The sequence below is a fragment of the Monomorium pharaonis genome, chromosome 9 (assembly GCF_013373865.1).
Source record: "Monomorium pharaonis isolate MP-MQ-018 chromosome 9, ASM1337386v2, whole genome shotgun sequence".
NCBI lineage: Eukaryota > Metazoa > Arthropoda > Insecta > Hymenoptera > Formicidae > Monomorium > Monomorium pharaonis.
In genome coordinates this window covers 4,802,598-4,828,927 of record NC_050475.1, presented here as the reverse complement: position 1 = coordinate 4,828,927, position 26,330 = coordinate 4,802,598, and the positions used below count along the sequence as shown (strand labels likewise).

The 26,330-nt window shown below is 37.2% G+C and overlaps 1 protein-coding gene across 3 annotated transcripts; it reads right to left on the bottom strand.

Annotated features, from left to right (window-relative positions):
- Positions 1 to 337: 337 nt before the first annotated feature.
- LOC105829254 (maternal protein exuperantia) lies at positions 338 to 14,506 on the bottom strand. 3 transcript variants are annotated; one of them, XM_012667967.3, is made up of 6 exons: positions 14,284 to 14,506; positions 3,791 to 4,109; positions 3,180 to 3,461; positions 2,679 to 2,871; positions 2,154 to 2,296; positions 338 to 1,893 (listed from the first exon to the last, which is right to left on the bottom strand). In XM_012667967.3, exons 2-6 carry the CDS (start codon positions 4,088 to 4,090, stop codon positions 1,546 to 1,548), a joined length of 1,266 nt encoding a protein of 421 aa, XP_012523421.1. In that variant the 5' UTR covers positions 4,091 to 4,109; positions 14,284 to 14,506; the 3' UTR covers positions 338 to 1,545. The 3 variants fall into 3 exon arrangements, with proteins under 3 accessions (XP_012523421.1, XP_012523420.1, XP_012523419.1); XM_012667966.3 differs by lacking the exon at positions 14,284 to 14,506 and adding an exon at positions 7,640 to 7,781; XM_012667965.3 differs by lacking the exon at positions 14,284 to 14,506 and adding an exon at positions 5,797 to 6,102.
- Between the last annotated feature and the right edge of the window lie 11,824 nt (positions 14,507 to 26,330).

Genomic DNA, 26,330 nt, shown 5'->3' with positions numbered 1-26,330 from the left:
CAAGAACTCATTTAGACACGATTCCATCGATGATTTATACATTATGATTTTTCCTGTTATTACGATAAAATTATCTTTAATTTTGTTGGTAAATTTTGTCAAATCAACAATATTTTATGATTCAGTACTTTCTGACTTTCTACACACAACACAACTATCCATATCAGAAAATGTTGAGTCAGAAGTTTCTATGTCAGTATCTAATAATTCGTCAAAATTTTGTCTATTGTATTCATCAAACTCTAGGTCAGAAGATTCTGTATCAGTATTTTCTTTGTCAGCGCTCGTCAGAATCTGTATATATACGTACATACACATGAGTAATAAGTTACGTGAATTTTTTCCACTTTTTAAGTTAAAGAATCTCGTTAAAGTTTTATAAAGTAATACTTTATTCAATTTCTTTATTTTCATGGCGATAAGATAGTCAATGTGTAATATGGATAAAGGCAGCAAATTTAGAAACAAAATTACAAGATAAATATCAAATATTGTATAAAGCCGCAAAAAATAAAGAAATATGCATAGAGCTTGCAAAATTAGAAGAAGCAGATTGGTAAGAAAGACATAATAGAGGATATCATCCGACGTTGCATATTCTCATTCAACGTAAATGGAAATTAATAGAGAAGATTAGTTGCAAAAAGCTATAAAAGTTGAAAAAGCTGGAACCATATATTGTTAAGTAACTATTAAAAATATTATTAGTTTTGAAACACATTATAAAAAATTTTTGTGCAAGTATAATATTATGTCCGACTATAATATGTAGAACTATATGTCCGAAAAAGATATTACGTATAATTGTTGTCAATTTTGTAATTGTTCACGTATTTTCTATTACGATCTTACTATTAGTACAAAATATAAGAATTTTGAAATAGAGAGAAAAAAGAAAAGAGGAGGAAAAAGACAAAGATTTAAACAATTCAGATTTTGATGAATTTTTTGAATATGTTAATTCCTTTTTCAGTAAGGTAGTCGACGGCGTGTCATTTGCGGGAAACCTGTCCTCTTTTTTTTCTTAATCATGCCGACGTTCCAATGCAAACAAAAATTAAAAAAAAATAAAACCAAAAGAAAAATACAAATACTGTAACAAATAACACTTGTCACATCACGCATAATATCGCCCGTTAGACGAATCTTACTCTAATACGTTTACCGTAGAATTACCGCAACAAAAAAAAAAGAAAAAGAAATGGGGATCCCTTCGCGGCTCTTTCCCGGCTAAGGAACATAGATTTAGCGGTAATTCCAAGTACACAACACACTTTTACCATTGGTCGATTCTAGGTAAACGCGAACTGCATTCGACGCGCTATATCTATGATATGTTCGTGTTACTTATAAATTTTATTTATTTTTCGTCATCTCTCCGCGATTATTGGTGGCAAAAAAATGGCAACAAAAAGAATCCACGTTCGCCCGGGAGTACGACCGAGGAGGCGTCCGGCGACGAGCGCAACAGAGACGCGGAGCACGGCCGCGAAGTACCCGCTTTGCGGCACGTAAAAGAGAGGTCGAGAAGAGTCAGGATCGTTATTAAACGCTTTCGGCAACCTCCTGCGTCAAAGAGGATGCCTCTGGCTTAATTTCAACGTCGGCGCCGTTCATTTTAACCGGAGACCCGGATGTCGTGGTGTCCGGGCTGTCGGGGCTGTCGTGGCCCGAGTCGCTCTTGTTGTTATTCTCCTTATCGTCACTTATCTTTTTATCATTCTTCGTCTTGAGACTCTTCTTCTCCGCCATCTTGCCCTTTGGCTTCTTCTCTGGATCGAAGTGACGCTCGAGGATGACCATCAGATCCTCCATTTTTTTCTCCTCAATTGTTGGCAGTTTTTCCTTTATCAACTGCTCCAGTCCTTCCTTCTTCGCGTTGTTCCATGCGTCCTGAAACGCGCGTTTTCGCGAACAAAGAAAGTCGTTCGTTCGATCATAAATCGCGTTAAGTGTGACGTAAATTCGAATATTACGCGATCTATCAACCCGAACCTCTTCAAATTGAGTGTTTTCATTGCCGAATGTTATCTTGTAGAGCAAATCAAACGCTTTAAATCGAAAAAGAAATAACGAAAACAATTCGTTGATGCCATGTGTGGCATAAATAGACCTGATTATCAAAACGTAATTAATCATGTAGACACACTCACCTGTAGCTCCGAGTATACGATTCCAGCTTCAGCCAGTAATCGCCTCAGGGGACTGGCGTGTTGACGTTCGCGACGGTTCATACGGAACAGGGCGCTGAATATGGGCCGCAAGTTGTTCTGCCGCTCAAATATCATCTTTAGTTCTGCAACGAAAGTTATGCATCAAACTGGCTTCTCATTTCGGTGCTCGTCAACTAACACTCTCATGTTACAATAAATTTGGTCAAATTTTAAGTATTTATTAAGCTCGATATTTATAAGATCTAAATATAGGAAGTATAATCGCGATTCAATATTAAAAATAATATAAAAATATACAATTGTTTTAAATTTATGTAATAAATTTCATTAAAGCAAAATCATGTAATTAATGCTCAAAATATAGTACAAATACACTTTAATATATTGTTGGACAATTTCTTTATTGTTAACCTTTATTAATTATCATAACTGATTAATTTGAAAAAAGTATATAATAAAAAAAAAATTATGCGAGTCATTGCATATATTCAATAATGTACATACCGTTGTGCTCCTGTTCCTCGACGTCAACAGGCTGTGCGAATTCTTGAATAACCTCGATTGATCTTTTCAAACGTTTTTCATCGCCATCTCCAGACTTGTCCCCATCTTCGATCCCGCTATCGGCCGTGGACAAGAATTGTGCTATTTTTAACGCCAGCGATGCTCTATGTTGCGCATTGCCCAGATTCACTTCCTTCATACATATTCAAAAATATTTATCATCGTGGAAGTTTTATATATCGCTATCTGCATCTTTTCATACAAGATACATTTATAATACTACATAAATATCAAGCTTATACTACATGAATTTTCGCAAATATTTATTAAATCAAAAATTTTTATATAGAAATAATTTGTTCAATTTCACAAAAATAAATTAATTTATTCAGAGTATGTTTTCTATTTTAAAATTTTGAAAAATCGAGAATTATTTATTCTGTTCTGTTAACATCTGTTAAAGTTTGCAATTTGTATGCAGGTGGGATGTATTTTTCTCACCTGCTTTAATAATGTACGCGATAGAGTGCGAAGGGAAAAGATGTGGACTGAATTCGAGCACTTTGCCTCAGCGATGTTAAAACCGTTCGCGAATCCTTTGACCGTTTGCTTGAATCGATCAACTAGATCGTACTTCTTCAACGATTCGAGAAGCATCGCGGGAATGACCTTGCGTGGCTCGTGATAAACCAGAATTACACCATCCGCGGCATTTTCTTTCACGGTTTCCAACCAGCCCAGGAAGTCTGTGAGTGCCGACACTTCGCTTTTGGATTTAATTACCTACAAAAGAAAAAAATATATATTTAACACAGAGAAGGTATTCTTCTTTCGCGTAAATTTTATAGAACTCCACTATCTCAAAGAAAAAATATGTATTAAATAATTAAATATATATGTTTAAAGATTGTGATAATTTACACACAAGTTGAAATGCAATAAGAAAACTATCGTCTCTTAATTTTTCAAATGTTATTCAGCAATCAGTGCTCTCGAAACGAATTCTTTTCCTTGTGTATAAATTATCACAATCTTTGAAATAACTCTCTCGTATATGGAAAGCAAATCGCAGGACAAAACGCAATATTTGGTTTCGCAACCTTGCCTCGTACCTCATTGGTTTTGCTGTTCCTTAGCACGCGGAATTTGCCGTTGGTCACGACCTTCATACTGTGACGTTTTATGGCGGTCGGATTGAGATCCTTGTACGGCATCACATATTGTGAGTAAGTGGACACGGGATTATTAGTAAACGCGGCTATTTGACAGATCTCGTCGATGACTTTCTTGCCGGTGGTGTCCATGTCCCAGCCGACGAGGCGATAGTTTCCTGGCGTGATACCCATCGTGCCGCATGATTGTTTCACCGGCGTCGTCGTCGTCGTCGTTTCCGTCACTGTCGAGGCTACCATCGTTTACGGAGTCACTTTCCTGAAAAGTGCAAACGTCTGCGTATTCCTCTCGGTTTGATTACCTCTTTCACCAGCGTCGTCTTTGTGCCTCCGGGGAGCCCCGCGGCAAGAAGAAAGACGAGACTTTCGTCGACGATGTCGATTAATACGGAGAAAATCAGATAAACGCACGGGAGCAAAAATAATCTTTTGCACAGATATGAAAAGATAATGTTTCATTTAACGTTCGTTTTCACGTTCAGATTATCGATGCCTGATAAAAAGTTCCCACGAGAAAAAAAGTATTTCTTATTGAGGGAAAAAGATTAGAAGAGCTGCGGATTGGAAATTTAACGCGAAACTATTGTTTTAAGTTCTGCTACCTCGTTATATTTCAACAATTATTTTATGTGATATTAATTTTACAATTTCGAGGTAGAAATTTTCAGTAGTTTACTTTCGGTACATTACTTGACCAGACGTTACTCTGTGAATTTTGAAGAAAAAACTTTATAGAAGGTCACTTTCACTTGAGCACATGATAGATAACAATCTTTGCCGCCGTCGGCCTTGAGGGGCTCGCAATACATTCCACGAAAATATAAACACCGCCTAATTGACAAGAAATAATATCGGGACTATTCGAGGTTCGAACTATACAAATGTTTCGCCTTCATCTATCTTGGCTCGTATCCAAGGCATCGTTTCCGCAAGTTCCCACGCATATTCCTTTACACGATTTATGAAATCACTCGTCAAATTTCGAAATTGGAATTACTTGACAGCCCGAGAAAGGAAAGTGCACAAAATATTTTTTCTTTTACAATCAATGTCCGTTTATATGCAGAATAAAAAAATTTCAAGATAATTTTAAATTCTCGATTTAAAAATAATTTTAGGAAATTATGTAAGATGATTTTTTAATTTTTGTCGATTTTTATTTTGCTCGTTGATATAACAAGGAACACGATATTATATAATTATTTATAAAAGTCTACGTTGGACATTGAATACAATGTAATCGAAAGCGTGTTCTTATTTTCTTATTTTCATCTCTCATAATATTTACGTAGAAGCTTCGAGAGACGACGTCATTGAAACGTACGTTGAATTTTATCATGGAAATTAATCGCTTTAATTATCTCTAAAGATTAATAAATACATTTTCATCCTGAATGGGTAATGTAATAAACAATAATGAAAGCGTGCAGTGTAGATGTTAAAACCATCGTCGATATTTTCGTTTACAAATTTCCCAATCAGTTCGATCGATCCTTCCTCCTACAGAAGAATCGTCAGCTTTCTAAGTTGTAAGCGGATTAAGCATCGCGGACGGATATATCGTTAAAACCTTGTTCTACAGCTAATTCCGATTCGATTTTAAATCCAATGAAGCTCTCGTCAAGGATTATTTTCCAATCGTATAAAAAAAATCGTCATTTGCAGGGAGATTTGGCAAATTTTTTTTCGAAATGCGCTTCGACGGTAACAGCGAAACAAGCACGGCGGATTACGAGAAGGGAGGGAGGGGAAAGGGGGAGAGGAAAGAGGAACGCGTGTCTCGTGTAGTTAACGAGAGTATATCTAATGGCGATAGTTCTGGAATATTCTCCTTCTCCCCTTACTCTTTTTTGCACACGCGATTGAGTACGTTTGTGATTACGGAGGTGCGATGTGAAAAAGGAAGGAAAAAAAAAGGAAAGAAGCGAGGGAAGATATTTTCCTACCTAGATTTGCGCAACGCTCGCCGCTCTTTTCCCTCGTGTTCAGGTTCAGGTTCAGATGATCTCGGCACTGCGATACGTGGGTAACGCGTGCACATGCACACTCGCGTCACGTACGCACCAACGGTGCGGAACACGACACGCGAAAGGCGTAGGATTAAAGACTGCGGATGCCGATTCGCAACGCGGTGGACGTGGCTCGTGCAACGCGCGGAAGGATGAAAGACGAGAGGTGAGCCGCGAGAGCAAAAAGCCCGGCGAGAAGGCGCCTGTCTTCTCCGTAGTCGCGAGGCGAGTGACAATCGACGATTGCCTCTCGCGGCCACGTGGTCGCCCGTCTCTCACGATGTTGACAAAAGATAGCGCGCGCGCGCACGCAGATTTCGCCGTTCTCCTTTAACGAACTGATAACAAGAGTGCAATGGAAACGCGTCGTGTCGCGTTTGACGTTTTAATGCATTTTGGGACGCACTTTTTCCCCCGAAAAATTTCAGTTACATTTATAAACAAATTAATTAAGTTCGACAGCTCCATAGCTGAATTTCTTAGTCGGTCCACTCTCTTGATCCATAAAGAAAATTATATATATTTTTTAAGAGACTATCCGGATGATCTTAAAATTTTTATAAATGAGAAATTCAGAAGCGCAAACAAATCACGAACTCTCGCTCGCGAGGAGTAAAATTTTAATTTCAACAAAATCCGTCCCGCATACTCGTAAGAGAGTTTCGGCCGAGCACGCACATACAGCGGGTTTACAAAGTCATCGATCGAACGCGAAGGTCGTGAAAACAAGCCGAACCAAGTAGGCCGTTATGTTATATGTTTATCCTACGCCGTACGAATTCCACCATTGCCGATCATTCGGCGAGCTAAAAGCTGGAGGTTAAATCGAATGTAAATAAGGCGTCGAAGATAGCGCGTCCGCGCCGTGAAAATTCGCTCGTAGCTTAACGAAACGAAAAATCGCGCACGCAACAAATGACTATTGAAATTCGGTACACTTCCTTTCGACGATCGGCAATCTCGCGCATTTCTCTTCGCTCGCCTCCTCCCCCCGCAGAGGAACGGGACGGAGGGGAATCTCTACGATCTATAAGCCCGTGGCGTGGGATATCTAATCGCTCGGGATGCATCTCGCGCGGACGATAAGAAGAAAAAGTGTCGCGAAAAAGTGTTGTGTACAAGCGCGTCCCCTGCAAAGATTCGCCTTCGGATATCGCGGACCATATGTTGCCGATTAACGACTGCGAATTTCCTCCGTCCGTCTCGACGGTCTCTCGCGCGGGGAGAGCTGTTCCCCTCGAGATCTTTTCCCTCTTTTAAAACTCGGGGGGGAAACTCGGCGAATATCGACGCGCGATTAAACGCGCTGCCCGTCGAACCGACGACGGTATCGAATTTTCCGGGGGAACACAACGAATCTATATTTACCTTCTCGCTCTCGAAAGTCAACGACGCGAGCCTACTTTGCCAGATTACCTTGATTACCGCGATTAGCGATCGACTTCGCCTCGGCGCACGTAGCAGCGGGGTAGGTGAGCGGGGGGGTGGAGGAGGAGAATCAGCCGCGCGGTTCGATTTATCTCTCTGATAAGCGCGCGCCCGCGCGCGCCGCTCCTGTCTCTCGGCCTAATAGGCCTCACGTCGCTCCGTTCGCCGGCGTTCGCTGCGTTTCTCGCCGTCGAGGAGAAATATACCGTTACACCGTGCCGCGCGGTCGCGGGCGCGCGCATTCCGGGCGCACGTGGTCATCGCGCGGCCTTCCCGTACACGTACAGCGGCAAATCAAACGAACGCTCGCGGAAACGTTAAAAATCGTTTTCGCCCGAGGGCCAACACTCACCGATCTGCGTCCAACCTGAAACGGGGGAAGTCCCCGGTCCTCTTCTTCCGGGCTTCGCGCCTTGTCTCTCCCTTCGCGAATCTACGGAATCACGCGTGAGCGAGTCGTCCGAGTCACTTATCGGTCGCGCGAATGATACTGAGCGGTCGCGGGCGGCACGGGCCACGTGCCGGAGCGGCCCGGCGGGAGCAGACGGGAGCGTGGTCGTGCGTCGCCAATGCGCGTGCTCGTTGGATCCGCGCTGGGTCACATGTCCCGGCACGCTCCTCGCCGATTCGGCGGCGGCCGGGGCGATACAACGCGCGACATCGCGGATCGAATTACCCTCTTGCGAATGGAGATTTCTGTTGAACGGCCGCCGATCATTGGTGCCGATTAGCGCCCCGAGAGACGCGATCGGTTCCTCGAAACGGGGGATGCGAGAAGGAAAGTGCTACCAATCGGAAAATGTTTTCAGAAATGCGGATGTTTTATCGATAAAGTTTCGAAGAGAAGTAATATGATAAAAGCAAGAGAAGGAAAATAGTCACATGAACCAAACTATACCAAAGTTCTTTTCAGAATAGAACAGATTAAGTAATACAAAGATATGAGCAGTCTTACATGTGGAAGTCATTTTTTTAATGTATAAAGATGAAAGTTATTGCAAAATAGAACGTGACGATATAGATATTCGTATGGATATTAGTATAGAAAATAAACAGGAAATAAATTGATATTGAAGAAAAGAAAAAACAATATAAGAGAATAATCTTTTAAGAAAATGTTAAAATAGCCATAATTTGAGAAACAATTATTTTAAAGTTAAAAATAAAAATAAATAAGAGAATTTTATTCTGCATTCAATTTCAACTAAACTCATTTTGATGACTTTTTTTGTAAAACTAGTTACATTTACGAAGGTAAAACAGCGACTTGAAAAGTTGTGAGAAACAATGGATTTCACCTATCTCTAAAGAAATTTTCATTAAAGAAAGATCGATTTCAAAGTAATTAGGAACAACTCCAGAAAAAATTTAGAGTGATTCTGTAAGTAACACATTAACACGAAGATGAAGGAAATATGCAAATTAAAGCTAATATCGGTATTAATATTAATCAAAAAGTATATTAATCACTTCATCATTGTTTGATGTTAATCTACGCTACGATAATACGATTAACTCACCCATACACACGATGACGCCAATTTAATATGCAATTCCGTTAAAATATTTACTCGTGAAATCAATATCATTAATTACGACACGCATTTGAATAATATACTACTATTAACGAAATTATATGTATATTAACGTTATATCAATTTAATAATATATTAACTGATTTTGTTTAGAATAAGGATTAACAGATTACATGTGGCTACAAGATTATTTTGCACGGGATTATCATGAAACCTTCAATATACTCCGTCCGAACGGCAATAAAAATTGCGGCGCCAACAGTTATTTCTACAAAAATGTATTGCATCGTCGAGTCTCGTATGACACGCCGGATTCGAAAGAGGTTTGAGTTTTATCATTTCTCTTCGTGACGTCCGGAAAACGGTAATACTGGTATGCAAACTTCTATCACATTCTAAAATTACAGTTGAACTTTTTCAGAGAGGTGTTTGCGCTGCCTTACGGGTTTGCAAACACAATCGTTACAAGTAACACACAGCCGAGAATCTGTTTTTGTTTGTGCGACGATGACGCTAGGTCAGATCGCAGAGTCGCGGGCGTGTATTAAATCTTATCTTATTATTCACCTCGATAATTATGTAGTGTGGTATAAGAAAAGTACCATCGCTCATCGAACGGCTAGTTTCCTTTCCTGCAATGCGGGATATTTATCTCGCCCTATAAATATCACGTGCAATAAGAATGCATGCGCACGTAACGTTCAATTTCGCTGCGAAGCATTTCTTTTGATTCGCAATTCTGCTTCCTTTTTTCCGTTTGTGTATGTACTCAAGTGTATGTACGCAGGAACTATTTCGCTGCGATTGCAAAGTATAGAGTGTCTTGGTCTACGAATCCTTTGAGCTAATTTCGAACGAACTTTTTCTTGACGACGTACCCACGTTTTTAAGTTATTTGCAATTGAAGATGAAAGGTTGTTTTGAAATTTAACTTCAGAAATACAAATAAATTATAATTTAATTGATAATAACTTAATATCAAGCCCAATTTTTAATCTCCTTAACACAGATTTATAATTTATAAAAATTATAAAGAAATATATGTTAAAAATTTTAAATGGTTCTTCTCGATAATTTCTTGCTAAGGAATATTAATTCCAAAATTCACAGAAAAAATAATAAATCAATTTATTAATAAATTTTACATACAAATCTTTATAAAAATTAATTATGCATATTAATCTTTTTATAGAAAATTTTAACTAGAGGTAAAAGTTAAATTAAATATGGTTATTGTGTATAAAACCTTCTTTTTTTTTAACACAGGTTTAACGCGAGATAATTATTCTTGTTAATTAACTTCGTGATCAAAAAATAGGATTTTAACTAGTTGGTATAACGAAATATATATCTCTCGAAAAAAGAAATGTTAGAATATTATATTAAAAGTTAAATGTTAAAAATTAAACACTGTCTTGTACACTTTGTGTACTTTTATTAAAAAATATGAACCATGTGAAATTAATTATTAAAAAATAATTTTAATGTTTAGTAAGTGAAATGTATTATTATTATTATATTCTTGTTATAAAATAAATCCTATAGATATTAAAATGTAATACTATACTAACGTGAAATATTATAAATGCGATAATATGATATGCATAAAGCAACATTATCATTGTAATAAATATATATTTATTTTCATATACATTTCGAATACGTATTTATTTTCATATACTCTGCGTAATCGTGTTCTTCATTATATCGGAAGCCTTACTTTTTAACACGTTTAAATTATTATATCTATATTTTTCTCTCCATGGGTAATTTTCGATTTTACATCATTAAAACAGTCGGTTGCAGATTATTGCAGCATGATTATTAGACGTGTAAACTATATTATGGGCGTCACCCAAAACTACCGCATCGGGCCGCGGAGAAAGTGTACTACGACGGTTACATCATGCCTAAGACGGCATGATTAACACGGTCGATCCAGTTTGTGAAGTACGGGAAGCCGATAAAAATCAACCAGCGAAACGTGTCTGGTCGCAGCAGTGTTTCGCGAAGGAGACGCGAACGGCGTGTTGCTCTTATCGGAGAAACGTGCATATCGTTATAGCAATAGTTGCGGAACTGCATTTTTTTGCGAATTTCAATTACGTGTACGAGGTGTTCGACAGTAAGCACGAACATAGCGCAAAATTTTCTGTTGAAAACTAACTTCTTTAAATAGCGAGATTTTTCAGAGTAGATCAACAAAAGTTTCTTTTTAACAGTGGTAATTATCGTTAAACAGTGGTAACTACATCTTAAATTAAAATAAAGTCTAAAATCAGCCGAAGAATGAGATTATATTATTTATTTTCCATAAATCTGTTTAGATCAATTACAATTCAAAAATTATTTATGCTTCCCTATATATTTTTATTCAAAAAAAAAGTTTATATTAATTTTTTTCTACAAGAAAACGCGTGTGTTGTGTTAAAATCATTAAAAAGCATTAGGTTTCACTAGAATTCTCTCTTCCCGTTGCGGGAGATCTTTTGCGGATATATTCACAAAACTCGAATCGAATGAACAAGCCAGACCCGATTACAAAGATCAATTTTACATCGTTTGATGAACGTTCTCCGTAAGCCCTTTATATTTCGGTAAGAGGGAAGCTTTATCCCTATTACCGTGACTGGACCGGGAATTGGACCCGGGACCTTTCGCTTTCCGGATGACTACTCTTACCGCTAAGCTACACACAGACCCCACACATTAATACTCCCTGCTAGGAAGCGACGTTATAACCCGGGGATTGTATGTATTAGCCAGACGAACGAGAGAAACGTCAAATGTGAAGGAAAAAAGGGGGAAAAAGAAGAAGGAAAAAGTGCGGCACGCGCCTGAGAATTGGGTTACCCTGTCTTTCACATTTTTGTTATCCTCTCTTCCAGAGGATAATAAAGAACTTAGTTATTTGGCAAGATCTTCGGGCACACATTCGTGCCCGAGTGTGGCAGGATCTTCGGCGCGAACGCCAAATAATCTTTGTTTCCAGGATTACCTGTCGGCGAGTTTCACGGCGAGTTACTTTACGGTAGTGATGTACTTTTATCTCTGGGAAGCTTATACCCGTGTGTGACCTTCACATATTTGGTTTTCTCTCTCTTTTGAGCAGATTCAACAGATGATTTTTGAAATGTTTTTCTCTTACATATTTTTCTCTTTTTCATTACAAAGGTTTTCCATGAGATTACCACACGCGCATTTATTTTATCTCGGAAAATCTTGGAGAAAGTTTCAAAAATCTTTTGCTCAGAAACTTATTTTACTCAATTTTCGTTAATTTCTTTCAAAAAGTTTTAGATTAATATGTTTTTTTTTTATCTCTAAAGATTTTTATTTAAGCAAAAAATCAAGAATCTGCGAAAAACAATAAAATGTAGTTATTATTAACATTATGCATAATTTTTGCATTCATGATCAAGATATACGGCAAAATTATGAACTTACGAGGAGCAAAACTAATTATATTTAAACATATGGAAATGTATATGTATTACACGATATTAAAATTATGTTTTGGAGAGAATGCTAATACAACATTATTAACCAAGAGTGAAATACCTGATGAATACACTCTCAGGAAAGCGTGTAATGTTTCCCTGTAAGTTAACAATGCTCCCACTTATAATCCGATAAGATAAGAAAGAAAACACCCAGTAGTCAGATATATAGTGCAAGCCAAAAGACCGATGAGATAAGGAAACTTTTTTCTTGACGAAAAGCATACAAGAAGCAAAATATCTCACTAACGAAATCTGCCTCAATGATAGTCAATTAAAATCCATAAATTTTAAAGATGTTCACACGTCTTTATGTTTTAAAGAAATCAACTCTTTGGCCTCGATCGTGAGAAAGTTTCAGTTAAAAATAGAAGGTTATATTAGTACAAAAATATTTTTTTTTTATATGCTGTCAATTTAACAATAAAGTTGTTCGATATGAAAAAAGACATTTATCACACAATTACAGAAGAGCGCATGCATTTCGTTAATCGCGAAAGGATTAATTCGTTCCTAGGTGGTTAGGTAGTTGGTAACCGGCCGATCAGAATTCAACGCAGGAAATGGAAACACAGGATTATCCTCGGATCCTTCGCCCGATTGGTTAATATTCAACCGAGTTTCCGCAAACACAATGAAGAAACCGATTGGAGCGACGTGTTGCTTCCGTGATATGTCCACACGGTGATTTCTCCTCGGAAATCTTTTACATGAATAAAAGAAATTCTCGATAATGTCAATCTTGAAAAGTTTTACACCCAATATTGTGTTTTTATTATTATTTTATAATTATTATTGTAAATAAATCTTTGATGTGCATATATATATATATACACCGAAAAAAAAGTAATATATTCAATAAGATATGTAGTTACGGGCTGCCAACTACATCAGATATACTCAATACAATGATATATATTATTGCAATATCAACATTGTACTTGCATTATAGCAAATATTATTGTATTGAATATTTTATGTAGTTGGCAGCCCGCAATTACATATGTTGTTGGCTATATTACTTTTTTTTCTGTGTATATAAATTTTTCTTTTTAATTTCATCTAGTCTTTTAATGCGGACAAATTCAAATCCTTATATGATATTATAAGTAGCTAATACATTCCATTCTTATAAGAAAAAGGGCCAATTTAATTCTGATTGAGAATTACCAAAGATGATTCTTTCAGTTACAAATACAAAAAATGTAACAAATATTTCAGTGTCGATCAATAATCGCAGTTGTTCGATGTAAAAAAAATTATTGATAATAAGAGTTTAAGTGCAATTACATCGAAGAAACGTAAATAGATAACATTTTATCAGTTAATTGTGATCGCATCTTAAAAATTAGAATTACTTGGAAAAATAATAAGTATTACTTTTATAATTGCAATCTTTACAATACAACATAGAAAACGGCATCTACAAATAGAACTACCTCGAATCTGATCACTTTTTCACGTATATAAAATAGTTTAAAAAATTATTTTAGAAAAGATACAATTAAACTACCAAAAATTGATTACAAAATTAATCACAAATTATAAATAAAAAGAGTAATTTGATTTTAAAAAGTTGTAACTTTTTACACAAAAAATAAGCTCTGTGTTGTTTACAAGAAATTGATATTGACGTTGCGTTATTTACTTTTCCTTTATTGCAAAGATTTTTTAAATAAAGAATTAGAAACTTTTCAAAATCTCAAAAACTTTCTATGGGTAGAAATCGGTTGGACATAAAAACATCCATGACTAATTAATCATCTTCTAAATTTCGAAGAACTTTCCTGGACAAAAACGGTCTGACACGGAATCCACGATTGGATCTTAAGGATTAATTTGAGCTCCTATTATCGCGCAACCAATTGCACGATCAATTCGCCTTTCTAAATAACGCGAACGGACGAAAATTGCATAATAACCAGGAGAAGACGAGGAAAAACAACGGAGAATGAACATACCGTATGCACGACGTGTTGCTTCGATTTATATCCGCCGACCAGCTTCGGAAGGCACGTGTACTCCGTGCGCGCGAAGTCCGATTTACAGTTCCTTTTCTTTCGCCAATATCACTGGTCGTCCTGTAACCTTTAATAACTCCCGGCTGCTTCCTTGCTCCGGGCCGAGTTGTCTTAAATCCACCGTGTGTGATTCTTCTCACTCGTGATCAGCTTTTCACTGCGCCGTGTGTCTCGATTTATCGTTTGACAAAGGAACGTCGTCGAGATTCGATAGTCTGCTATCTGTCACGTTTCAAGAGTTTCTTTACGCAGGATCGCATTTCTATATCAGCCACGTTAGGTGTTTTTTGAAATTTATGAAACCGTTAGAAAAAAAAAACAGAATTTGTGCTAAAGTTAAACTAATTTAAGTTAAACAATAGTTAAGATAAAATTCAAATCCCCTACAAGATTGAATAAAATATACATGTAATCTATATAAATAAAAATGTAAATGTTTGTTCCTCATTTAAGATCTCCGTAAGTTTTTCACCGATTGCTTTGAAATTTTGACACAATGTTGCATTCGTAACCGGCAGTATTCTTATGGGGTCTGATTTTAGAAATACGTGTGTTTCAAAAATGATGGCCATAATTTAATTTTAAACAATATTTTTTAAATGATATTTTTTTGTAATTTTGACACAACGTTGTATTGAATTTAGTTAGAAGTACGCAAATAAATGAATATTAGATTTATTAAAGATAGATAAATTCTTGAATGGTAAATTTAAATAATAAAGAATTTGAGAAAAATGTTTATATTAAAGGACAAATACAGGATATTAAAAAAGGTAAAATCGAACACTAATTTCAAAATAATTATAGATATAATATTAATTATTTTAAATTAAATCATTTTAAATTAAATAATTTCGAAATAATTATATTAACCGGGAGAGACCGGGAGAGACGGGGAGCGACCGGGAGAAACGGGGAGAAATCGGGAGAGACGGGGAGAGACGGGAAGTGACGGGGACAGACCGGGAGAGACGGGGAGAGACGGGGAGAGACCGGGAGAAACGGGGAGAGACGGGGAGAGACCGGGAGAGACCGGGAGAGACGGAAAGAGACCGGGAGAGACCGGGAGAGACGGAGTGAGATGGGGAGAGACGAGGTGAGATGGGGAGAGACGGGTAGAGACGAGTAGAGACGGGGAGAAACGGGGAGAGACCGGGAGAGACCGGGAGAGACGGGGAGAGACGGGGAGAGACCGAAAGAGACCGGGAGAGACCGGGAGAGACGGGGAGAGACGGGGAGAAACGGGGAGAGACCGGGAGAGACGGGGAGAGACCGGGAGAGACGGGGAGAGACCGGGAGAGACCGGGAAAGACGGGTAGAGACGAGTGTAAGAAAAATGAAGATGGCTGTTATTTTATTGAAAAAAAGGAACTTATTTAAACAGTCTTTTGAATGGATTTCTAAATCCATGGCAGCTTTTAGAAAAAAATAACAAAATATTGATTCATAAAATTAATCAATAATAAATTAAATACATACACTCTAATTTAAAATGCTTAATTTAAAAAAATGGGTATTTTAAAAAAAATTCGGTTTTTTTTAATCGAAAATTATTTCAAAGTTTTAATAAAATAAGATTTATATTACATTATAATAAATATACAAAACAATAAATAGAAACAAATTAATTGAATACAGTGCCAAAGGCAATAAATAAATAAAGTAAGTTAGAAGTACGTGAATAAATGAATATTAGATTTATTAAAGATAGATAAATGCTTATTCAAAAATAAAATAAAAAGAACAACAATAAAGCAAGGCTCTTAAAACAACAAAAGCAAAGAAAATTTGAAAAAAACGTAGCATAAGAATAGAGAGCCACAGCAACGCGTGGCAGGGCACAGCTAGTATTAAATAAAAGTATTATTTAGTTAGTAATTAAATAAATATTAAATGAATAATATTAAAACATAAAATTTCTCAACATTATTCTGATATCTCTACTAATCGAAGATTACTTTTTTATCGTGTTTCTATAATAAATCTCAAGATAAGGGTGGCTGGAATCTACGATGAAAATTTAAGTCTGAGTTTATAAGCGATAGTAGCTTGCCTCAGTCTTCAGTCGCTTTATCTCAAACTCGAGTTGATTTCCATTGCGCGCTGCCATCACCGGCGTCGTCATCACCGACGAGAAAGACAGATTTAGCATTTTTGCGTATCGCGCTTGTTGATAACACAAATTTAAATCTAGTATACGTAACTCGAGTGGATTTAGATTTCAATGACCTAGAATAATGACAAGTGATAACTCTTCAGTCTGATATTAATACTCTTTTATGATACTCAGTGAAAATGAAAGCAAGCTTAAAATGTAAAAGCATAATTGTACAATGCCGTAACGTAAGAATACTATAGTTTTATTACGACATGATTTATTATTATCTTTTATTACTATAGGGAAAGCGACCGTAATATCAAACGTGATAGCGCTATGAATAGCAATGCGTTTTCTCGACGAAAGCGTATCTCGATTTCGCAGACAGATTGAGCCGTTTTTAGCAACATTAAAATACCTCCATTAACGCATACTTGATACATTTCAATTGCATACGTTCCGCCATGCATGATAATGACGCGCAAATAATAATAAATTCGCGTTGTGTGCGACATGAGAATTTCGTGGCAATTGATAACGCGAATAATAATATAAATGTTTACGTATTAGTTCAATTCAGATTTGTAATTCAAATCGCATCTCAGGCGCACCAGTGCCTACTAAAGATATAAAAGACAATTAGAAGAATGGTACTTAACGAATTACACGTTAAAAATCGTAATAAGCAAATGTTAAAAAATAGTTATGTTTTATAATTGTAATTACATTTACGTAGAAATGCTGATGTTATTTTTGGAATCCTATTTTGATTTACCACATTATGTAGACAATATTAGAAATTCTTTGACGATAATCTTTGACGACGATCTTTGACGACGATCTTTGACGACAATTCGAAATACATGTTGTCACGCGTACCTATTTGTTATCATGCGTGATCATGTTTGTTCACCTTCGTTCGAAGGCAAAGATGTATATTTGTAGGTTCGATCTCGACAAGCGGGCATCTTGACATTCCAACAAGAGAGGATCTCAAGAAAACTATGACGAAATAAAGATTTAATATTATAATTTGAACTACAATTAATATTTAAAATTATTATTATCTATAATAAAATTTTTAATATGGTGAAATTATAAACAAAGTTATTCTTATTAACTTTACACAGTAATAACTGTAATTGTGATTATCATGCAATTATAATTACAAATACCAAACACTTTTCTTTGTATAATATGACAATACGGTTCTATGATTGATGATATCTTAATAGTACTTAAAACAGTCTTAAATATAATCTCAATTGGCTGTAAATATAGAACTATGGAAAAACAAAAAACATTCTTCAATTTTTAAGAATCCTTAAATATAATAAAGTTAAATGAGACTTTTGTGGATTTTTATAAACTGTCAAAATGCTTATTTAACTTCGAAATTTTGATATAGAAATTAGCCAAGTATTAGTTTTCTAGTGCTTTTCTAAAAAGAAACAATTTCCGTGGAGAGATGAAATTGACGTTCCAATAAACCTCGTTCCAAAGTAAATATCTAGCTGATCAAACAAATTATACAATTAACATGGTAAATATTTAGTCGATTCAATGATTGCGATTATTAATGCAACTGTGTCGGTAAAATTTACTGTTGCACGTAAACACGTAATTTGTTCAATCAACTTGATATTTGTTTTAATGGGGACAACCACCAATTTTGCTCGCTAATTGTAAGTTGTCTTTCCTTTTTTTATGAATATGTGCTTTTAATTGAAAAGAGTGTATATAAATAGAGTACAGAGTAAAATTATGCTTTTAATCTTCACTGTTGTAAGAAAGTATAATTAATAATATTTATGCAAATATTCTTTAAATAACATAATATCTCATATGTTTGTATAAAGAATGTTTCAAACTTAGCGATTATATTAATGAATTAAAATAAATGTTAAGTATTAATGTAAAAGCCTAATTAATTGAACTTTTAATCGGGATAGGGGTCTTTTTGCTGTTAGAGCGCGCGTGCATTTCTGTCGAAAGTTTAATTTTCTTAATGCGGGGCCGTAATAAATCAACAGGTAATGCTACTTCGAGCGAGCAAGGTATTCAGCCCCGTTTGCTCGCATAACTGGTTCCAAAAGCCCTGGTCGAGCTGCCCAACATTACTCGGTTATCCCTGTAGACTACACAAGGGACGCATAGTCAACATGTTGTTAACTCCCTTACGAACAGCACATGGATTTTACGCGACTTTATGCGCGCAATTACCACAGAAATCTGTGGTCCCGAGCGTAGTATTTAGCCTCGTAATTAACTCTTCGTGTATGTCTCTCACCAAGGGCAGGGATGAGATTACGATTTTTTGTAGGCAGAAAGTAATTATTTTAAAGAATCTTCGATAAAAACTTAATGAGAGAAGCAGAGAATGGAACGTGATTCTTAAGGGAATGCTGGAGTGCGAATTTGATCGGGATCGATAGTCACTAACATTTTTTGTTAGAAAATATCTTTGAATTAGTTTATAAGAATTCCAAATCTTTTTACACAGTCAAAGTACGCACAAAAATGAAGAGAGCAACAAGGGCAATTTGAAATCAATAAACTTTTTTTTAATTTTTATGTATTAAACGTTTTTTTATTATTGATACAAAATCACTCTTTGGTCTTTTAATTTTTGTGCAAATTTATTTTTACTTTTATTATAAAAAAATTGTTTTTTAAAAGAAAGTATCTTTTCATCTAGACTTTTATATAGTTTCAATGGCATAACAACATTAATCTTTCATGTTGTATAGAGGGCAATTATTTTATTTTATACATTGTATTTTATAAACTATAGAATTTTAGTTTTAAGCAAATATTGTCGTCAGTTGACAGTTCGCTGTGCCAAAAGCAAGTCATTTTAACATGTTAAAAATTTTAATGAAATCAACCGTCGCCCTCTTCATTTTTAAACATACTTTAATTATGTAAAAGATTTTGGAATACTGTAAAGCCAATTCAAAGATATTTTCTAATAAAAAAAATATCAGTAATTTACTTCAGGATTCCCTTAAGGAAACGGCATCAAAGTTTACTCCTTGATTGAAACTAACTTGAAATCTGTTTCTATTTACCTACTATAATATTATAATATTATAATAGATATAATTTTATTTGTGTAGATAATGATATGTAAAAAAATATAATGGAGACGTTTTACGTAAAGCCGGTCTTAAATTCCAATACTTTTTCTCAAAATTTACCGCGTTCTTTTTCCTCCTTTGCAGAGGAGCCCGTTTCTCAAGAACAAACGCGCTCGCGCGCGCAATCTTTTTGCCGTCGGCGCGATTATCCGGCCGCAAAAATTTGCGGTCTGCCTGCTTGATCGCGCGGATTAGCGGTCGTTTCTTTGGCCCATTAATTCGCCCGCTGGCGAGCTAGCTCGCGTTAGGCGCTTTTTCCGCGATGCGCGACGCGACTTGCGCTTCCCGGCGCGTATCGGTCGTTACTTACTTTGTCGTCGTCGACGACGGCGACGAAGGACGATGACGAGGACGGCGGCAAGACGACAAGGCGCGCTAACGAGATGGAAAATTCAATGCTCGTGCCGGAATCGCCGGCGACTTCCTGTCCGCGCGAGGCGAGACGAATAATTGGCGATAATTTCGAGACGAGGAACGCGTGGACCACGGACCCTCTCTCCGTGTGGCGCGTGGACGCGAGCTTGCGGTTGCTGCGGCTGATGCGCGAGATAATTCGCGCGTCGTTCCCCGGCTTACTTGCCCGACCTTGGCCGCGATAATAAGGGACCGCTCTGTATCCTTGACCCTCGCACTCGGAAACGACGGCGATGTTAAGCAGCTTATTGACCCTCTTCTGGTTCCGCATTATCTCGCAAATTTCAATTTAATTGGATTTGCACTCAATGGAACACCGTGTTTCTCGCTCCCTCTTTTCCTTACAGGATTTTCAACTTGATTGTATCCTTCTTTCGAAAAGTATCATAAGAAATGTGCTCCATCGTTATTGTTTTGCTATAGGAATCAATATCCCTTTTATAACTATTTTTCTACTTATTAAATTCTGAATATAAAATTTGCTTGCAAAAGTCTCTCAATAATCGCCGTAGAAAGAAAAGAATATTTCCAAGAACGTCAGTATTCGCAGGTCAATTTTCTAATTCGGCCACTTCGGCCGCGGCTATCCTCGCCACCGGGCTCTCCTGCGAGAAATCGATCTCTCGCATTATGCGATTTCATTCATCGACGAACTCGCCGACGTGCGACGCGGCGACGCTCGGGAGCTGCCTTAATTTAAAGTTTTATTTACCATTTAAACTTTCTAATAAGACGCCTTACGAACGGCACCAATCGCCCATGAGAACGCGACGTCGGATTCCGGATTTTCCCATATCCCTCCAAAACCACCGTCGTGCCGCTCCTCGTCTCGCGCAAATGTACGTTTCAGATCAGATTTATAACTGTGGAAGTTGGACGTTCCTATTTTACGGGTTCTCTCGGATGCCTCTTTACGAGTCGATACGCAAGCACATCTTTACGTGTACGCGCAGTGATGCTTCGTCTGCTTCGACAGTCGGCTGATTTTGGATAGAAGCCTTTGATCGCGACGTCGGATAAAATGAAATCCTTGGTTTTAATTAACAGATGGCATGGCATTTCACAAGATAGTAAGATTTTAATATTTTTGTCAAGTTTCTTGCGAAGCTTTCTTTGATGACTTTATTAAACCGAGATAAAGATAAATATTAAAAGAGAAAAAGAGACAGAGAATTAATTTTATATAAACAGATTAATGATATTTGACTAATTGTAATGTTATATTGATACATATAATCAATATCTGTATTTACGAATCGTTAAGTATTAACAACAACTTTTCTTCGTTTTCTTATCACGTATCACTACAGAATATTTTCAGAGGATTGCTTTCCGTGAGAATACAATAAATATTTGTTCTATTTTACTTTGCCCGCTATCTCTTATCTGTTTTCGTTTTCCAGAAAAATGCCAGCGCATGAGGAGTTCCTAGATTACAGACGATTGAAGAAAGAACGGCGGTCTTTCCGCAAATCAAACGTTGCGGGGATAGAGAAATGGATAACAAATCAAACCTCATTCTTCGTTCAGCTTCATGTAGACTTTACTTTAACGGAATTTCAATTTCAGCTTTAATTGTCAAAATATTTACCGTCGAGAACTGGAAACTGAAATAAATTGTACCCATAATAAATAAAAACAACTGGCCGCTTTGATGTTTCTCCAAAGAATTTTCATCTCGGATCAAGGAAGCTCTTAATATTTTCTTTGGAACTTATGAATTGCCTGCGCATTCGCGGAATGTACACAAGCGGACTTAGTCGTTAGAGCCGTCAACAGTACTAAACGCGATTCGATTGTGTAATAGAATATATATAGCGAAGCGATGTAAGGGATATTTTATAAAAGGAAGTTCTTGGGGAAAAAATGCATGATTGAGTTTCAGTGCATTTCGCTGTTCTGAAAAGACGACGTCAGGCGTGCGCGATGTATCGGCTATGGCATCAGCGATGATATCACTGCCAATTCACGTGCCGGTGATGTAAGTTTTCGTTCTTATGTCATCGTTATATTTGCTCAACATTGTCCTTTTAAGTGCAAATTGCTGTACAATTCGCCAGACAAATGCATTACTTAATTTTCCTGATTACATCGATATATCACGAAATTCGATTATATTATTTCATGCAGTATTTACGAAGCAATATTGTTAATTACAGAATAAAATGATTCTACACAGAAAAAAAAAGTAATATAGCCAATAACATATGTAATTGCGGCCTACTACGTGCCAACTACATAAAATACTCAATGCAATAATATTTACTGTTGCAAGTACACTGTTGATACTGCAATAGCATATATTATTGGATATATTGCATTGTTTTTCAGTGTAGAGTGTGAGAATCTAAATAATAAATATATAAATATCTAAAAAGTGACATCATTGTCTCCGATGGCTTCTTTCCATCGAGTCGCTGTCACTTCGATATTACAGGATGATATCGATATCCGTTATATAACGCAAATGCGTTGCCTCAAGGATTCGCGAATTGAATTCGCGAGATAAAGAGCGCGCGGCGTAACCCGATCTCGCAATCGGTTCGCGCCGAAGACGGGCATGTTAATTACGGATTCCTGATCGGGGGAGCTTTATCTGAGCCACCGGATGGAAGGTGATTTAATTAATGCGACTCTTTGTGCGATCCGATCGAGAAATCGACGTTACGGGCGATTTACGGGCGCGTCGAGGCTCATTTCATTCACGGAATTCGGCCAAATCGTTGCGTTTGTAGCGCGTTATTCGCAGCTGTTACTCATCAGCCGAACTGCGGCGTTTGCTACGTGCTTTGGAAATCTTTTTAACATCAACAAACGATTATACCTCCAAGTTGAAAATACCAAAGACACGATTACAAAAACAACATATAATAACGTGATTTAATAAATATTCTATATTTTTTATTTCTAATATTGTACTTCTTTTTTTAATCCTTCTTATTTTATATTTATTCATTTAGTTTGTTTTATTTTTTGTTTTTGAGAGAGAGAGAGAGAGAGAGAGAGAGAGAGAGAGAGAGAGAGAGAGAGAGAGAGAGAGAGAGAGAGAGAGAGAGAGAGAGAGAAAGACAAAGAAAAAGAGGACGAGAGGAGGAGGCGGGATATAAGCTTCTCAAAATCGTACAATCCCTGATCAAGCAGCTTTTTCTTCAAAGTTGCACGGAAAATATGGTAATGCCGAATGCAAATCCAGCTCAGCCTCCATACGTCCCCGTGTCTGTCTCTCGCAATGTGTCTGTTTCCAGGGCTCTCTACCGTGCCCTTTCGATCTAACGCCGAAAACGGATCGCGTCCCAGCGGTGGAATTCGTGCCGAAGTCGCGGGCTTTATATCGGCTCATCTGCACGTTACGCGCGCCAGGACCGCGGCGGAGGCATTAGGGGATCATTTATCTTACTTACCCGATAGGCGATGAGCCTGACCCATTACGCGGTCACCGGGGACCGAAATTTCTCCTCTCCAGCGCTATACCGGCGCACCGCCTCCTTCCGGCTCCGAAATGGGTCTCGCCGGTTAGCGCGGAATCAATATTCATTAGGAGCGCAAGGAGCTACGCGCACGGAGTTCTCGTACGTATAGATAATATTTAGCAACGCTGATTGACTGATCGCGCCGCCGAAACTACTTAATCACGGATGCCCGGTACGGAATACCACCTGCCGTTGAGTCCGTCGATTTCAAAATGATTTAGGAGCTCGCTTCAATCGCGTAATTCGCCCGCGATCGATTATCCATACGTAAGCAACGGAAACATTTTGTATATTGGGAATAATTAGTAACATAGTTGATGCTAGAAAGGAATAGGTTATGAAGCAATTCGTGAAATAGAATTGCTGCCACATCCTCATTCCATTTAAACGCATTGTTTCCCCCACAGTCAAGATTTTACGAACATAGTTTGGGATGTGTGTATTCGCGTAAAAGCGAATGGACTAACGTACGGAATTTTTTATCCCTTCTAGAAAAAAATTTATCAAACTTTTTTCATCCCGTTGTCATACTTTTTATCGTATAAAAGTATGAAATATTTCAGGGGGTATGAAAAAATCCACGAAAATGCAGCAAAAATGATACGAGCCTACGCGGTGCATAATTCAGTTTGCAGTCTGCTGTATAGCCGTCCGATTAAAAGTATTGTACATTTTTATTTTATAATTTGAAATACAAGTTAAAGATAAATCGTAGATGAAAAGTAAAAGTTAGTTTGCAGACTCATTTTCTCTCTCTCTCTCTCTCTCTCTCTTTCTCTGAGTAACATTAATATTAAAATATAAAATTGACGGCAGCCTTTCGAAGGAGGGAAATCGATCTCGGTTAATCCGCGAATATCGTTTTACGGTACGCCGGGTTACATCGATTGTGAAAATAATGCAATTATAATGGACATTTAAATGAGGCTACGCGCGTGGATCCTTTGACGCGGGAATGCTAATTAACGTCAAGACAAATTCATTCATTTTCTTTATAAATGCCAATGAACGCGGAAGGCGGAAGAGGATGGAGGGGGAGAGCGGCAACGGCTCTTTATTATCTTTGTGGTATTCTCATCGAAGGCTATAATTTCCCTGGGCCGGGAACGCTTTCTCGGGAAGAAGCGCCGCGCCGCTGCGAATATCGGTCGATCGATACTCATTAAAGGCGAATCCCGATAAGCCCGTTCATTCGTTATATTTAGCGAAGGCACTTGACCGTTTCTGCCGCCCGCACGTACTTTTGGAAGCATTCGCACATTATTGGAAACAATGTTGCTAATTAGAATCGCTTTGCCGGAGTTTGACGGTGGCAATCGCAATTAAGTGAAAATCTGCCGGTGACAGATTAACTTCTCTTCTTTTATCGAGAATTATTCTCAATTGTATTTCTCTCCACTTTCCAGGGAAATTAATACATTTGTACAGGGAGACTGGGGGAGCGAAAGGAAAAAAACTTAATAATTTCATTCAGCCGTAAAATCGAAATTATGATGTAAATATCTCTTGTATACATACACTTAAACAATTTTCTTGCACATTTCAGATATATTTAATATATATCCGATATATCTAAATGTATCTCGTATGAACTATCGTGTCACATGCATATGTGTACTTGAGACAGTTTGTATTTAATTGCCCGTCATGATAATCACAGTTAGACGGCGGTATAACTGATCGTATTGGCTGTCATGTAAACGGAATGCAATAGTCCTATCGCGTAATCGATATGATATGCGGTATCCTGATGCTTGTTTAATGATAAGTTATCGTTACATAAACCGGCCAATTATACAAATCTCCTCGCGTTTGCCTATAATTCAATTATACAATTACATAATGACATTTTACCTGAAATCGATTTAATCCGATCTATTAATTTTACAAAATGTGCCTATCGCATTTCAATGTTGCACTTAACTGGCCTATAAAATTGCGTCGGCCCATATTTCTTCGTATTTATATTTTCTATAACCGTAGCTTTATCTCGCCATAAATATTATTTTAAATAAATGACAGAAGGTGCGAGTGATGGATTTAAGAGTCTAGTGCCTATCTATATACTCTATCTATACATTTTATATTTCATAAATCCTATCGAGATGACAAACGCCGATTATCGGTTGTTCCTTATTTCTTCTACGTTGCGGTGCGATTGAAATTTATTTATCGTTTCTCGACGCGCGGAGACGCGGATGTGGAGGAGAGGGGAGGGGAGGGAAGTTCGTTTTCCCCCGTATAAATCTACGGACCTCGGGTCCATTGAACGAAACGCCGTTGTGTATCGAGGTTTAGCGTTCGATATCGGCGAGAACGGGGGTGCGCACACATCGGAAAGAGAAATGCCGAAATAAGGGACACCGTCGAACCGCTGTGTAAACGTCGAGTGGAATTCGTGCCATCTGGCTCGTATAAGTTATAACGCGAGATTTGTCGTTGCCGCCCGTAAGTGCCGCTCGAAAGGTGTACACCGCTGAAGAAAGCCGCGTTGCCATTCGATATAAATTAAACTTGCACACAGAAGATTAAGATTCTCCCAATCATTACTTATAATATACTGTACTGCATAAAACTTCGAACGCCTTGATCGAATTGCTTGTTAAATACATGTAAAACAAAATGAATTATTATGTTTAATTTTTTTACTTTTCAATTTGTTAAATATATGTCAAATATCGCATACAGAAAAGTTTTTACAGCTTGTGACATAAATTGTGATATTTACAGTACATATTAATTACGATATTTTTCTTTTTTTATATTACAAAAAAGTTGTAATTATTTTTGCTTTTTAGTATTTCATAAATATATGCATATTTTGAAAGTTATATTTACGTATTTGCATTTAATTGTATAACATTA

What these genes read in the sequence shown, in the direction of transcription:
- LOC105829254 (XM_012667967.3), bottom strand. Translation starts at nt 4,090, where the DNA reads ATGGTAGCCTCGACAGTGACGGAAACGACGACGACGACGACGCCGGTG. An exon ending in GGAACAGCAAAACCAATGAG is followed by an intron (nt 3,462 to 3,790) that starts GTACGAGGCAAG and finishes TTTCTTTTGTAG; the next exon opens with GTAATTAAATCCAAAAGCGA. An exon ending in CGAGGAACAGGAGCACAACG is followed by an intron (nt 2,297 to 2,678) that starts GTATGTACATTA and finishes CTTTCGTTGCAG; the next exon opens with AACTAAAGATGATATTTGAG.